At 41.9% G+C, this 17,252-nt stretch overlaps 1 protein-coding gene across 6 annotated transcripts in view; it reads left to right on the forward strand.

The window, feature by feature from the left end:
* kcnab2a (potassium voltage-gated channel subfamily A regulatory beta subunit 2a) overlaps positions 1–17,252 on the forward strand; it is an 89,396-nt gene that overhangs the window by 46,669 nt on the left and 25,475 nt on the right. The window contains exon 1 of one of the 6 annotated variants that reach the window (XM_075461354.1): positions 334–704. The exons of 4 other annotated variants lie outside the window; for them this stretch is intronic. In XM_075461354.1, coding sequence (XP_075317469.1) covers positions 334–704 — 371 coding nt within the window. Of the gene's footprint in view, positions 1–333; positions 705–12,252; positions 13,279–17,252 lie in introns of those variants that run through there. One more of the 6 variants, XM_075461355.1, reaches the window with a different exon arrangement.

The following is a 17,252-nucleotide window of genomic DNA, read 5'->3' on the forward strand; positions in this document are numbered from 1 at the left end:
TTGAATGTCTCCCCTTTGCATATGGCATGTGCCCTTTCTTTGTCCTGTTCCTTAATCACCGGCAAGTCACCCGGATGCGCCCTATCATTGTAACCCTGCCATTATGTACCTGTAAGGGGAGGGCGGTGCTGGGCTATGTTGTGCGACTCTGATTACAGGATGCATGGCCGTGTGCTGCCCCAAGCAGGAGAGCTTTTTTTTTCATGGGGCCAGGTGCTATTTAAGGAGGTGGCTGTGCCCTGCCGGCTTCTCGCTTGTTCCGTGTCGCTACTTTATGTTTCACTGCACGGGTCAACCCAGCATCACGAGGAGGAGAAGGAGCAGAGGGGGGGCATGTTTACGGGAGGGTACACTAGCGGCTCCCTGGGGCCTCCCGGCAGGCGCAGGTCCAGTCATTGTCCTCCTGAAAATCTGCAGATCCCCAAAACTCCAGCGCCAAGCAGCGGTGTTCGGAAGAGCAGCAGCAGCGGCAGCGGCAAGATGCTGTCTATGTCGTATAGCGACAGCATCCGGAGCGGGATCAACCGCTACCACTCGGACCAGGGGCTGAATCAGCCTCCGGCCAGGCCCACTGACCAGGCTGAGCTCCAGAGACTGCGAGAGCAGAGGATCGCTGCTCAGATTAAAAACATGGAAGACTTCCTGAAGATGAATGGCTTGGCCCTGGAGGAGTGTGTGTCTTTTCAGACAGGCATGAAGTACAGGTAAGAGAGAGGCAGTGCTGGACAGGGACTAAAGTTACTCCCCAGACCGAGACATGGGAGGATGCTGAGAGGCAGCAGGTGAAATCAGTTTTTTGGAGGAAAAACGGTGTCCTGAACAGGTGTGCGGAGTTGTCTGTGTTTCTGTCGTAGGTTCGGTCTGTCTCAAACTGGTCGGTTTTGTACTGATAATTTTATTAAACATTACATAGCAGCAGATTAGTATTTATCTGCCCTTTCTTTGTGAGCATCACCTCAGCCTTGTTCTGCCCACTGGTCAGACTGCACTCATGCAAAGGTACTGGGGCCAAGGTTTTATTTTAATCATCTAGGTCGGTGGCTTATTTGCACAACTACATGGGAAGGACGGAGTGCTCCATAAGGAGTTATCTGGCCCCTTAAATTCACACAGTCTGTCTACTCCTTCTCCTCTTGATCTCAGTCTTACTTTCATGTTGAGCTTTACTTTCTTGTTCAGCCTCAAAACCAAAGTGTTCACAGTAGTTATTAGTTATTAAGATAGTATTAGGTTGGATATTTTGCATAGTTTTGACTGTTCATAATGTTGTCATAATATCTTTAGAAGCATACCATTTTCTGAACTTATTTCTGTTTTCTAAGTGATAAATGCCTTCATGGCAGGTGAAAATCATATACCTCCAAACATGGTTGTTTTCTATTTTTCTGATTATCTGAAGCATCAACGTTTTCTCGTTCAACTTCTTCAAGGCTGCAGCTTTTGATACACGATGATTTGAAGATGAGCTGTTTTTACAGTACTTTGCTGTATATTGGAAGTATTATCTATACTTTTTTTGGAAGATTTATGTCAGAAACACTGGGAGAATGCTGAGCTTTAATTCATAAGTGGAATGTCCATCTATCCATTCGTTATCTATGACCGGGCTGGGGTTTATCCCAGCTGCCACTGGGTGAGAGGTACAGAGGTACATCCTGGATGGGTCGCCAGTCCATCACAGGGCAGAAGTGGAATATAAAGACTTAAAAAAAACAACTTTGTGTTGATTTACTTTTTCTACACGGCACTGGTACTTGCAATTTTCAAATGTGTATGACGTGCAACAGCAAGGCAGACACAAATTGAAATGTTTGCCTCTTCCATCCATGACAGGCATCCAAACAAGTTATCTTATGGACTGTTGAGCTGACAGAGCAGCAGGCTCAGCGTCTGCTGTGTTGGCTGATACGGCCTGCTGGGCTGATGTTGTTATTGTCGCTGACACAGATAGCTTTCATCACACACAGGCATGGCTGCTGTTGTCTTTCACTCGGACCACTGACTAGAACGCTGGCTAATTTTTTTTTTTAAACCAAGTATACCTGTGGTCTGCAGGCAGTGTTGTGTGTCACCACTGTGTAAAGCTCAGTCACCGGCCCGTGACAAGCTTTGATGCAGCTCTGTGAGTGTGCTTAAACAGTTATTGATAGAATATAAAGCTCTCTACTTATTTATTATTAGAAAGTCTCCTAAAATAAAATTGTAAATTATTTTCTAGCAACGAAACTAAGTAAGAATTATGTTTTGGTTTTTTTTGTTTTTTTTTCTGTTGCTGTATTTAACTGCTAGTATTGGTTACCGCATGAGTATTGGCTCATCTCCTGCCAGGATCCCTTTCCTGTAATCTCCTTCAGTACTGTAATTAGGGCTGAAACTGGGTCAGTAAGTGTATGCAACCCCTGACTCAAACTCATCATTATTTCAGGTGTGTGGTCAGTGTGAGTGCAGGTGACTCACTAGCTTTGAACCTCGAAGTACTTTCGGACGCGACCATAACAGAAATAAAAGTCCGGAATCTAATAGTCCAGTTTGATGTCTTTCTTTAGTGAAACTTAAAGTCATACAAAACAAAGGATGAATTCTTAACTCATATCCAAATAATTTGCTGTTACGAGACGGTCAAAAGACTGTGATGCTCCTATGGCTCGCGGCTTCTCCACTCACGTTCTTCATGCGTCTTGACGCTTTCATATTAAATCAGCAACCAATCAAAATGCACCACAGTACCTAGTATCTAGGTAAACTTCTATTTGACTAAATAGAATATTAATCCTAAATATAAAATCTAACCACATGAATGTATATATTACTTAAACATAGAAAATGGCTCCAACAGTCAGGAAGGCAGGCCAGCATTGCCACTAGGTCCTCTTTACTGTAACTGCTTTTATTAGCACATCACATTTCCCCACAATTACATGTGTGTGAAAACCTTTAAAGGTAAATATCCACTTAGATCTTACTCATGGGGATGAATGCTCAGTGCTATGAAGGGGCTGATTTCACCCGCAGAAAAAAAAATGGGAGTAATATTTATAGCTGTACAGAACCAATGTGTATCAGACATGATGAGCAGCTTTCATACTAATGCTTAGATATAAATGATTGCTGACCCACATTTATCCTAAGTTACATTTCTCTGATCTGAGTTAGGGATATTTTTTTAATGTTATGAAAACCAGGCAGGTCAAATTGATGAAAAGCCTTACTTTATTGCCCTTATATTCCCCTTAAAACGAAACTCTACCACAGAGCAAGTCCATCTGAACAGCAGTAAACTTGTGTTCATGTCTTCCAACTGAAAGAGCCAGACTGTGGGTAAACGGAGCCAGCTTCTGTTCAGGGAGGCCAGACAGGAAGCCCAGTCTCTCCTGGACTATATAGAGGAGGACTGAGTGAGTATAGATTTCTTGAGTGACTTAACACTAATGGATGTGGTAATGACGTCCATTTGGGTGTTCATAGATGGAAAGCTATGTTTGACTATAAGTGTGTTTATGTACAGGAAAGCTTTCCTTATCGTTGTGAGAAGCTTTGACGCACAGCTTTTCTTCACCTTTCTGGAATGAAATATTCTTAATCCCACCTTGTTGTAGAGGCTGTTAGATCCCCTCGTTTAAATTGAGACTTTTGTGTAGCTCTGGTTTTTCTCTCCTCAACGCAGTAAAAATAAACCTCCACTAGGGGGCAGAAGAACATAAAAGCTGGCACATACACATCAAAACACTGGTTTGTAGTCATTGTGGTTCATATTGTTCCAAATAGTTCAATGCTTTCGCTTTCTAAAGGACCATTGGCATTCATTTGGACTCCGAGTTCTTTATGGTCTGTTGATGAATCATATCTTTTCTGAGAAAATGTCTTTAGATACTATCTTGCCAGTGGGCATTGGTTTGTGCTTTTGAAACATTTAATGGGGGACCTAAAAGCTTTTTAGAGTTTTAGAGCTTGGAGCTAACCTATGTGCAGTTCAATGATTTGATTCTCCATCCTAAAAGATGTGGTTAGATGATGATGATCTATGCTCCTATTTGTTAATTAAATGATAAAACTGTCTTTAAAAAAAAAAAAAAAAAAAAGAGAAAACATTGAATTTACACATTTAGAGTTTGACAGACATTTTTTGCTGGGAAAAACAATTTATTTAGTTTCAAATGAGCTTTCTGCTGATTTTCTTATTTGTCTACTAGTTTCAGCTCTAATGCAAGTTTAAAAAACATGGACACGTAAGTTCATCTTGAGCAAATTGAAGACAGACTTTTCTCAGATTCTGCAGTGTGATTGTACATAGCTGACAGATATGGCTGCCATAATTATTGTATGAACTTATCAGCCGAATCGCTGCAGATCTGCAACAATATTTTCTCGAAACCATTTAATTTTGTGGGAGAAAATACACCGAACTGTTCGTGTTTTTAGCTTTGGAGTGTTGAATATTTCTGCATGATGGTGAGACAAAGCTACATTTAATGACTTCACATGAAGCTGCGAGAAACACCCACACCCACTTTTCACTTTTTTGAGACATTTTACATACAGACCATTTCATTTAGTCACTCTTATCAGCCCTCTTCTGTAGTCCTCTGATCAGCCTTTTAGGGGCTTTGTGGAGATGAGCTGATGCTGCGTCCCCACTGGGTGGTGCAGGTGGACCACTTCAGTGCACCACTTCAGCAGAAAAAGAGGCTCATAATGGAAACACCTCCCACCTCTCAGTGCAGTGTCTGAATTCAGTGAGAGCGTCGTTCTTTGCACTCCTACACTGTTGAAAATTCTGTCAACTAATGTGTATCAGTTTCTTGTTGAAATATGAACAAGAAGTGAAGCCATTTAAAATAGCAGCCAGTCATAAGGTGGCAGTGTGAAGGAATGCTTCTGCTTTTAAGTTTTTGGCCTTTTCCCCGGAGCATCATTCAGACATGTTTTGTCTCTTATTCTCTCATCGACTGCACCCGTCTTCTTTTTCTCCACTTATGTTTCTCTTATCTACACACACAAACCTTTTTGATGATGAAAGACAAGTCTGCACTGAGACACTCAAGGCTGTTATTATCCTTTTCTTTATCTCAGTATTACTGCAGCATGTGTTTCAGTCTGGGCTGCGGTGACGTTTATCCTCAGGCAATCCCCTACTCAGAGGCTTAATTTAGCAACTAACCCCGTATCCACAGCTGTAGCTAGATACAGATGAGTGGTCTGCACATTAACCTGTTCATCCACTATTTTTTTTCCTCAACTGCCTCATAGTCTTGTGACTCTGTTCACCTTTGTTATATCTTTATCTTTATCTCAAGTGTAGGAGATGATGTTCAAGTATCTAGGGTGATACAGATTTGGCTCCTTGTGGTGACATCTCCAGCTCCTCTTCGAGCTAACTCGGGCTAGTTGGTCTGACAGCTTGTCAAAATGTTCTAGTTAGATCTGTAGTGTGGGCACACAGAGGTGAAAATGCCGCTGATTACACAATTGTGTTCTAGTTTTTCTTTGATTGCTGTGTTTTTACTTCAGCAGTTGTTCATGACAGTTCAAATAAATTATCCTAAGTTATCATTTGTTGGTTTTTTTTTCTCTTGCTTTTGTATTTAAAAAAATAAAAATATTTGACGGTGTATAATAATTCCTAACTTGGATTGTGCCACGAGTGTGACATGATAGTGTGCTGTACTATAATTTAATCATTTTATGATTGACTGTTACTGTTGCCCCGATTGGGAAATTTTGGACTGATACCAAAGGATATTGTGGCTGGTGGCAGATTGTCCATACAGATTTTTTTATTTATTTATTTTTTCAATGTCAGGAAAACAATCAAATATGCATTATAGGGAAAAAGTCTGAATGGTGTCACAGAATTTCAATCCTTCATTGCTATCTGTGAATGTATCAAAAAGCCTTTATAGCAACCTTTTACATTAAAACATTCTTTATATGGTCAACAAGCTGAATACTGGTGAGTTGTAATAATTGGCAGATATATCTATCTAATTGTAATACTGTATCATCATAGGTTTGTCAAGTACAGCTCCTTACTTAAGATTAAGATCAGATTTATTGTCATGTAAAGGGAAATACATGAAATTTGTCCTCCGCATTTAACCCATCCGGGTCGGCACCTGTTGAACACACACATGCACAGGGTCACACACTCATGGAGATAGATGCCATACAGTGGAGTGGTGGGCAGCCATTCACAGCGCCCGGGGAGCATGGGGGCATGGTGCCTTGCTCAAGGGCACCTTGGCTGTGGCAAGGAGTTGGACTGCCACCCCTCCCTGTCAGTTCCACCAAACTTTTGAGTGGCGAGAGTGGGAATCGAACCACCGTTATTGGATGACCCGCTCTAACCACTGAGCCACAAGCTTCACTCCTGTGTTAATGCTGTTTTCCTCACCTACTTTCATTTTATTCTTGATGTATGTTTGTGCATACGTGTGTGTTTGTGACCATAGGCTGTCCGTAGCCTTTTAGAGGCTTTGCATTTGTGCTGTTGTAATTCTGCATCCCATAAACGTTTCTACTTCACAGTCGGTGCGTACTGTGTCCGTATTTCATATCTGAATAAAATGAGAACTTACATTTGTTTAATAGTCACAGGGCTCTGACTACGCATCTCCGTATTTATTGAATTTCTCGCTTCAGTTAAGATGCAGCATTGGCGATAATTGTCATAATGGGTTTCAGTAATGAATCACAATGGGTCCTCAGGCAGCCGAAAATATGATTCAATAAGAATGACGTTTGCCTTACTGTGGCTCTGTGGTAAGCGTATACTTTGCTGAAGTGTTTGTCGTGAGTCTGCTGAATATTTTTCTGCACTTCTATGGTTTTGTGGGGGATGCAAATTTAATTCGGAGGGAAATATTCTGTTTCACACATGACTGACTTTTCAGAAAAAAAGCAGAAAAAAAAGGTCTTCGTTTTGACACAGTTGTACTAAAAGCCTGAAATTGTTTAAATTTGTAGTCGGCTTTATTTTTGCTTTCAGCAACACTTGAAAGCACATTTAATTTTATTGCGACCGAACACTCACTGCTAGTTTTATCATTGGGAACACGGTGGAACAGATCCTGCTGAATCCAGTGCTGCTGTTGTATGAGCAAGCTTGCGCTTTCTTACATCTCCTACTGCTTGCTGTTGGTAATGCCTAACATTTGTTCATATTGTAATCCGTTTTGCTGAGTTTTCTCTGAGTTACTCTTCTATTTTTAAGGCATCGGTTGCTTGTATTTGTACAGCCTGATACCTCAGGCAGGAAAAAAGGTTTTCCTCTCACTGGGGAGATCAGGGATTTAATAACAGACATCTGACCACATTATAGTTGCCTTGTTTCTGTGCTCTACAGGTTGAGGCCATTAAAGGTCACAGAATCAGCAGCTAAGAATAAAATGGGAACCATCTGTTCTATAAGGCTCAGTTTAACCCCTTTCTTTTCATGTGCACGGGACCCTCAAAAGCGTAGTTCAAATGGCATTTGGTAAAAGGTGATGGGGTCATTGTAAGAAGTCCTTTTTGGCCTTTGGAACGCTGGATCTCTGTGGATTTTGTGATTATTATTTTTTTCAATGTAAATATTATTTGTTAAAAGTTTGAAACCAATATTATGGACACAGTGTGTCAGGGCACCACAAGCAATTCCCCTCATCCTTCCTCTGTAATGCTGCAGTAGAAGGCGTTTCTGCCTTACAAGGCTCCTCCGTGTGAGCGTTTCTTCAGCTATGATAAATGCACGCAGGCAGGCGGGAGGTTCTGCCTCTGAACAGGACGCATTATTCTGTTTCCTCCTCTCGTTCTTTCTTTCTTCAGATTAGTGAAGGTGCTCCATCTGGCTGTGCAAATCCGCCCTGTGTGGTTTAAACATACCTTGTTGTTCAGGTCATGATGCTAACATGCCTACATGAATCTGAGATCGCTGCTGTACTGTAATAGTCAGCATATCCGCTTGCATGGTCTATTTACTGCTCAACATATGGTATATTAGAAAACCCTTGTATGGATACTTGTGTAAATGTGGATTGAACATTATGAATGCAATTTTATCAGCATCATTTTTCCACATTTGACACAGAATACTTTGTTTTATAACAGAGTGGCTTAATCCCAAGCCAATAATTATTATTGTGACTTTATGTTACATAAGTACAGGGGTTTCCTGTCCTCTCTTTTTTGACTGTCTCAGCTCTCTTGCTCAGTTGGATGTTTCAGTGGGGACAGCTGAACTGACAACTCCTCCTGAGCTCTGCAGTCTGCGGGGAATCTGTCATGTTCACTGGAGAGTTAAGAATTGCAGCACTCGCTGCTCACAGATGTGACCTGTGTCTCTCATCTCTGTTCTATTTCATGAGGAACTCCCAGAATCTCTGAAGAGCTGCACCTAATTGTCTGAATGTCTTTATATTTCTGCGGCTGTTATTGGAAACCTTCTGTCGCTTTTGTTGCCAGTTGACATCATTCAGATCAGTAATTGCTGGAGGTGTGTGATCATATTACAGGAGCTAAGATGCCTTATAAACAGCAGTATTCAAATGTTTGTCTGTCTGTCTCGCAACTCTTTTCATTCACTCAGTTCAGCCCCTTAATTCACTCACACATGCCCGTACACACTCACTCCTCTAAGACTCTCACTAAGGGGCATTTAAATAGTTATTGAACAGCTGGCGGATAGTTAGAAATGATACAGATGTGGTTATTTTTTGTGGCTGGTGAGATGCTTCACTAACAGTTGTCACCTGCCGTATATCATCCTGACTCAAAGCCCCTGGATAAGCGCTGTTGGTCAGGTTTGTACGCAGTGGATAGCTGAATAGGAGTGAAATGAAGTACTTGAACTGTCTGAAGTAATACTGAGTATACAGTTGAAGGGCTTGAAAAAAGTTTCTTTTAGGAGCTGATCGTGTGATTGTGGGGAAGGATCTCTGCTTGTGACAGTACACAACAGGACTTCAGTGGTCAGAGTAGTTTCTGATTGAAGTAGTTGTTTTCTCCTCTGCTCCTCTGGGCTTCTTAGGTACAGTAAGTGGGTTATGGTTTGGCAGAGGTCAGTTGTCTGTGCTGACACTCCTGTCTAAGCAGGACAGACTCTCGAGGCCTCATTAGGGCATGGCATCATCGATGGCCTAAGCCTCTTTCTGACCAGGGCTTCAAAGACGAGCTGAACAAAACCAATATTTTAGATTTTCTGAGGGTGTGTCTGGCAACTTTCTTTTTCAGTATAATTAATAAAGGATCGGTTGGACGTATTTCCAAAGCCATCCTTTTTAATAGCCATTAAATTCCTTTGAGTCTGAATCTTTTTCTGCTTCAGTCCTTTGCTTCTTTCTCTGCACTCTCCTGAAAAAGAGTGCCGTTTGTTCTGGTTAATTTAACTCAGTCGTGATCAGGGAAATCTTCAGCTTTTCTCTCCCCTTCCTCCTCGGCACATCGAGCAAGGTAAAGGGCTCCACCAGCCCGCTGTGTTCACTCATGGTGATTGAGTGTCTAAAGGATTTTAGAAGCTTAGATTTTTAGATCGCCATAAATCGGGCATTCAATCAAAGCAAGTGGGTGAAGACCCCGACACATGGGAGGACATTGTCGTAATAAGTGGAGTGGGTGGGGATTTGTTCAGCTCTGCTATCTAACAACCATCTTCTGAGTCCAACAATGGAAACTAATAGGATTTGGTTTCCAGGTATTGTTCAGTTGTTTTCGTCTACATTAATACAAAGATAAACGTTCTCGTCAAAGAGCAGTTGACGATTGGCTTTAGATCAATCTGAGTTGCCCTATTCATACACCTTAACCGCAAAGTTGCAAACGAGCAGTTTAACAGTGGCACCTACAGTGGTTATTTCCACTTCAGCATCCGATTTCTTTCTTGTGACAAACAATGAGTAGAAATTAATCCTGTGTGCTCTCTGGTGCGCTTTGATGAATGACCACAGAGCAGATCATAGCTCAGACCAGCATTCACTCGATAACGGTGTCAGGAAAAGAATTATCCATTAATGTTTTCATTGGATGACGGAAGAGGATCATTAAAGTGTAAGTATTTTTCCAAATTGACTTTGATTCTGGCTTACCTTGTGCGGACTAATCTGATGTGTCCTCAAATTGAAAGCTTAAGAAATCATCAAACACACAGATGTTAATGGGTTAGCACTTGGATGAAGCTAATCCCTTTCAGCAGGCTCTCGAGTGTTATACGTTGATTCCTTAAAACAAAGGCATAGGTTTTTACTGCTCATCGTTTCACTTGACAGCTGTTGGTGTGGACCTTTTCGTCTGTCCGACTTGCTCACAGTGAGGCCCGCTAACACTGTGATTTCCTCCAGAGAGCCGCACGTGTCATCGTGCGGTGATGAGGTGTCAATCATGTTTAATGATCGTCTCTTCTGTGTATCTGCTCTTTTGGTTCATTTTTTGTTTTCTAGATGTAGTGAAAAAGGAAAGAAACACATGCTGTCAGGCTGAGCTGGCAGATGTGCCAGTTGGGAATTATTAAATCATAGTAAGTGTGACAGGCAGGCTTATTGGATTGAGCATATTTTTTGCTCACAGTGTTGGCATGTTTTTGTGGCAGTTAATAGCTCCTGTTGTATTTGTTAATTGCAGGGCATTGGCGCATGTGGTGTCTTGTCATTTTTTAGACTTTTTCCAGGACCATTAAAGTGAACTGTTGCAATACAGTTTGCATTTGACGGAGGGAGTGGGTCAGCTTTAGAAAATGCCAGAAGAAGCAAGCTGCTATAAAAAAAAAAAGATAGAAGCTCTGTTGAGTCATTTAGTTGATGGATCACTTTCCAGTCAGATGATGCAGGCTTATATTGATTGCAGTACCTTGCATTGCACAGCAGTCAATAAATGTGCAGATTTCAGATGTGGGTGGATCGAGGGTCAACAGAGACCTTTGATGGTGTGGTACTGATAAAAAAATTATGGCGTCTGTAAACGCACATTTGTGACAGAGATATGCTGTAGGACTTAAACGCATGTTAAAGCTGGATGTTGGTAATATATTCCCATTGCTAGCTGCTGTTTTTTATTTTACTCTGCCTTGCATATGTATGGAGGTTGCATAGATCACAAGGCTGTCACTGTATCTGAATGGCCTGAGCTCCTGTCACTGGCCTCTCCCACTTCTAAGTATTCCCCCCATGTCACAAGTCCTGGGGGCCCTGCAGCAGAGCAGGATGAACTGTGGCATGCAAGCGCATGTGGCATATCCTTTGTTAAAGAGACGGCCGTTCCGATTTCTGCTTTCATTCTCAGTTGTTCTGTCAAAATGAGCAACAAAACCCAAACCATCAACCTGCACAGCATTAGGCTTTAAACTCTTTTCTCTGTTTTTGTCTCAGGAAGGATCATTCACATGGTAGTTTTAGAGTTTGGATTGTCCACTGTTTGCACTCACTGTCAGACAGAAATCAGAGTCCCAGTTCAATTAAACCACCTTTCCCCTCAGGGTTCTATTTAAGGCCAGGAGACCAAAAGGTTGTTGCTCCAAGAATAGGCCTGTCAGTTAGCAGCAGCCCTTTTGCTGTATTCCGTTGATGCAGGTCACTTCTTTGACTGGTTTACTACACCATACATGTCTGCTCCTGATGGCATCTCTTTTAATTATCTCTTAAGCACACAAGCTGGTCCACTCAGATAAGCTTCAGTATTATATTACTGTGAGTGCCTCATCTATTGTCTCATCAATCTGCAGTCAGTGTTGCATTGAATCCAGCCTCCGTGTGTTTGCTTTCATAGATACTTTTACATTTTTCTTTTTTTCAGTTCACTCTTAACTGTGAGTATCATGTTCAACAAGGATTAGCTATTATTCATAATGCAATCATTTCTAATTGATCATTATAATACGATACAGCTGATTTTATTTATGTGACTTATATTGTAACAGATAAAGTTACATAATGAATATTTCATGGGCAGTTGAACAAACCCACGTGAGCGTCCCCTTCTCTGGGGTCATAGACTGTTGCAAAGTCCTGACCACGGAGCACTCAGCCTCTGTATTTTCTCCAGACAGAATGAGCTAAATTAAACCCCACTGCAGGGCAGCAAATGGACAAAGATTTGCATAAAAATGCTCTACTCTTTCCTTACAGAGGTGCTGTAAACACAGCAGATTTCTGTGCCTTGCTCTCACGCTGCTTTGGCTCTTTGAATATTCCTCCTCATAGCTTCTCTTCATATCCCTCCCACCACATTCCCTCCCTCCCTCTCTCCCCCTCTCTCCTCCCATCTCTCGCCTGTGTGCTCAGTTCTGTTTTATGCTGAGCACAAGGCATGCAGATGTAAGTTTAATCCAGGCAACGGTCAAAGCTGGGAAGTGAATATGAGGTTGCTCTTTTACTAACGTGCAGCAGTAGTCTGCATAACGTGCAGCAGTCGGTGCAACTGTCAAGGCGGACTTGGAGGAGGAGATGAAAACCTACTGGAACTGTGTGCCGTGTTTTATTCTCTCCATCTCTTTGTGTGGATCTATTCGTTGCCACTCTTAAAGCTTGGCTGTGAGAGGTGTTATCTCCGGCATTCTGAGCTCAATTTTCAAAGGAAACTGCAGGACGTGAATCTGCCCGTCAGCCTCTGATAAGGTGGAAAAAGCAAGAGGACGAGCAAATGAATCGAGGAAAAACTTGGAGGGAAATTCACACAACCTGTTTTGGATTTTTGGACTTTTTATGTCTTTGAAGGCTGCAGTGATTACAGATTTATTTCTCACACCAGCTGAGGAAGAGAAGGCTATAATGTAGCTCCTGGATTTGGACCTCCTTTAACGAGACTTTCACCTCACCATCACTCTTTGCACACATTCTCATCTGCTCTCACACCCCTGTTACCCTTCCTCTGTTTTTTTTAAATGAACATCTCTGAGCTTGTTAGTCACTTTTAGAGACTGGGCAGTGATTTCTAACAGTGTGAGGTTCGATTCGGAGCAGCCGCATCCTTCGGACTAAACTGCCGCAGACTTTTGAGAAGATCCTCAGACTTCCCACCTCGCGGAGTTTTCTCTGTCTGATTTATCCAGAGGAGAACCTAAATAAAAAGATCCCCTAACTGGGACTGTCGCCCAGAAGCCAGTATGCAGGTGTCATTAGTGTGCACGGACCATCGTGGGGGGGTGAGCCGCACCACGGAGGACCGGCTAAACCGACAGAATGCAAACAGCCCCAACACAGGCACCCGCAGCAAGTTCAGAGCAGTGGCAATGGTGGCTCGCAGTCTTGGGCAACTCTCTGTTCAAAGTGTGCCTTTGTCCAGTGAGCAAAGTATCAAGACGGGCATGAAGTATAGGTAGGGCACGTCTGAAATGTTAACTGGCTGCCTTGAAATCTGGCTCCACAGCTTTAAGACATTCAGCATTAAAACTGCCTTTGGTTGAGGCTATATTAAAGGACAGAGAATGATGTGTATTACCACTGTGCACTACTAGTTTGTCAGCCTTGTTCCTTTTTTTGTCAAATCTGCAAAAACCAGCCCACCAGTTCCTCCTAACAACAGAATCCAGATATTCTAACTTCCCCTAAACATCTGTGATGAGGAAATAGCTGACCTTTAATTCGATCACATTTTATTTATGCATAAGTTGCCATTTAAGTGTTTGGCATGTAATTCCAGTTCAGTTGGCAGTTCATTCAGTTCATTGGTGTCTAATCTGCTCTATGTTATAGTGACAAACCCTGCGAAGAAAGCTCAGTAAGCTGCTTTTGTTCAGATTTAAAGGGGAACCAATTACTATTTTCATAGATTGCTCTGCTTAGTTCAAGAATACTTTACAATTTATTTATTATCTACCTTTTTTTTTTTTTTACACCTCGCACTGCTTAAATTTAAATTTCTTGTCCTGTGATTTTTTATTTTATTTATTTATTTATTTTTTATTTTTTTTCCTCTAAATTGTTAGTTTAGATACATCCTTTAAATGATTAGGTTTCTCTCCCACTTGTTCAGTCAAAAGCTACGCAACATGACATATTTTTGGTGTTATCCTCGGCGTTAAAGATTATCCTCGGCATGTAATTGAAAACAAACATTGCGTAATGAGTGTCATGGAAATACAGCAGGAGCTTGTATGCAGAGTATGATGTAACACAGAATTTTTATCCTACCTTTCAGTCAGTAGTTGTAGTATTTACAGTTCAGTTGCTTTCATTCTGATCTGGTGGTTAAATAGCTTCTTATTTTATTCATGAGAAATGACTAAGCTGTTTTGTCTGCAGTAACCTCTGGGGGACATAAAGCCTGAGTTTTATCCATCTCACCCCCCCCCCCCCTTTTTTTTTTAAAGCATTTAACCAAATGTTTTTATTTTTTATTTATTTTACATAAATGCTTTATATCAAAACGCAAATGTCTTCCATTTGTGTGGTGAATTATTCAGATTAGTCTCACTGTTACACGAGGAGTGGAAGACGAATAAAGTGTGATATCTTTTGACACTCCTTTACCTTGAATACAGCACTGAGGCTTGGGGAGTGAGTGGCAGATTGAGCAGTGGCACAGATCTAAAAGTCAGTGCAGAATCAGCACAGTCAGGTACCGTACATTATGATCTGCAGCAAGCTGGCCAGTAATGCTGCGGCGTTTCTGCTTTGCATCACCCCTGATGTAGTGCTGTCGTTTTATTTCCCAGTGTATATTTTTCCCGCATGTGACCCTGATGCCGTCTGATGGTTTGATACGAAGCACTTATTCAAATGAAAATCAAAAACAGCAGAACAGTACGAGTATTTCATTATGTTTTCAGCCACTCTCTACACAGCAGGCCAATAATGTCTGATATATGAAAATATTGACTGATATTGTTCTATTATTTCACGTCTCTGGCCTTGCTATCAGTAGTTAAATGATACCAAAGAACTGTTTATCTGCTAAAAGGTGTTTCTTGCTGTTATTAGTGAAGATTACAATCATCACACATGTGTGAGGTCAGATATGAAATGCCAGGTATTTGTTACTGCACTGGTATTAAATCTGCACCCAAAAGCTCAGAATATAGAAGTCGACAAATGAACTCAATCAAAATGTGTTAATTTTTTTTTTTTTAATCTCTCTGTAATTTATGTAGTCTTTCAGCACATGCAATTAGAAGATTTTATTTTCTATATTTGTACAATCCCTCCAAACGATTGTCCTGCTGTACTTGTGTTCATCTGTTGATCTGAGACGTGATTAGAGGAACAACATTACCCGTCCTCAGTGCTGTTGTCTGAAGTCGCATCACAATCCTTTGTGTCTGATTTGCTAGCGGCAGCTTCATCATGTTGGCACTCTGTCATTATTGAGGCTAATGATATTGATTGAGAAAAAAAATCATTTTCATCTCAAGGGGCCAGCGGCTGTTTGTGTTCTTTGCTCTTGCAGTGTTGCGTAAAGTACATAACGGGATGTGTGTTTGTTAGCTAGGCTTGTTTGTGATGCAAACCGAAGGTAATGCACGCTTTGTTGCAGCGTAAAGCTCAGAAATTCATGCGCTAAGGGCATCACATATTGTTTGTGGTTTTGCTTTGAAGAGAGGGGAATGAAAGGGAAGGAAGAAGAGAGCGGAAGAAAGGAAGGAGAATAACTAAGGTTAATACCGGTGCATGCACTATGCCCAAGAGGAAGTACACTGGGCTGGAGTGATCTGTCCTCATGTCACTGTGGATTTCTCAAACATGCCTCTTGGAGCTGAGGCTGGGAAACTCTTTAGCATGGCTGTCCCTTTCTCTTTTCATCCATGAGCATTTTTTTTTTTCTCTCCGCTAAAGATGGAGAGAATTTTTCATTTTGACATTTTGACAGCTAAAGAGGTTCATGGTTTTATAACTGCCCCGAATGAATCGAGCTAAACACCTTCTCATCCACCAAACAAAACTTCCCCTCGATTCTCCGCACTGCGGAGTCGCCGTGTGAAATTCAGATCAGGCTCATTTGCATGTGGTACTCACCGCATCCTTGAATGTGAGACTTGAATCAAGTCTGTCTGCATCCATGAGCAAGGATGCGGGTGAGGTAGGGAGTGACCTCTCTCTCCACAAGGCCGCGGAAACCATCAAAGTGAAAGTCTTTCAAAGAACGGAGAGATTGCAGCAGCTTTATTGGGCTGCCTGTCCTTTAATGGGACTCTGCCTCTGACTGATACGACTGGTTGAAATCATCAAGCCTGACTTTGAGCCCGCACCTCTTCCAAGGAGTGATTAAGTGCTTTCAGTCGAGACTGAATTAATGATGCACACTAAACGGCTTGTGGTTATGTAAAGTAGTCTTTCTCAGAGAATGGAAGAATGTCTGTGAGTTTGGGCGAGCAGCACAGGTGAGGCACCGGTCCCCTGCAGTTTATTCTGGTATTAGCTCCTCTTTCAGTCAGCCAAACCCTGCTGATTGAGAGTTTTATTCTCTAAGGTTTAGCAAATATGTAAAGTACTGCTGATGTAGTGGAGCCTCAGGATCACTTTTCATTTGGACCACCACTTATGTGCTTTGTGCTGACAAAAACGTAAGAATTCCCCCGAAACTGCAGCATTTAACAATTGTACTTAAATGCACTTGAAAGCAAAGTATCTTCAGCACAGTGCGCATCAGTTGCAACGCACATCTGCTGTGTTGCACTCAGTGTTGTTTATTGCAAAGGCCAAGCAAGTCAGAGCTGACTCACGACCACCCCCACCCCCCCCCCAGGTGTAAATCTACAAGTAACTTGCCTTAGCATTCCTCTCATGTCTGGAAGTTCACTCAGTGGATGGCCACTGGCAGCATGTATAAGCGTACAGCATTGAAATCCCACCATTGCGTTTTGGCAAGTTGTCCTGTATCATTATCGCAACAATTTCTCAAATCCTGTCCCGCAATGGCTGTCTAAAGCACACCTTGAAGTCACATGTACAAACAGATGGTAGAAAAAAACAAAAAGATTGCATAAATGTGAGAGTGGCAACATTTGCATATTCTTGCAAACTTTGACACATTCAGATCAATTATCACTGTATGGCCTTAATGTTATTGGCTGCGAAAGCTGAAGTGATGGAGCTCAATTACTGGAACGCCTTTAGCTTCAAGGAATTCTTAAGAATAGCTAACAATCGCTGTTTTGTTGCACCAATGGAAAACCTTGCCATCGCTCTGGCTCAAGTGACTAAAAGCTGTGGGTGTGAGATTTGGGGCGTCATGAGTGTGGGTGCACGCTGGGACGTTTTCCTGCATTCTGAGGGCTCTCATCATCAGGGAGCCAACTTTCCACTGCCTGCACTCCCTCTTGAAATATGAATCATAAATAGGCAGTGATAGCT

This window comes from Odontesthes bonariensis, chromosome 3 (assembly GCF_027942865.1).
Source record: "Odontesthes bonariensis isolate fOdoBon6 chromosome 3, fOdoBon6.hap1, whole genome shotgun sequence".
Lineage (NCBI taxonomy): Eukaryota > Metazoa > Chordata > Actinopteri > Atheriniformes > Atherinopsidae > Odontesthes > Odontesthes bonariensis.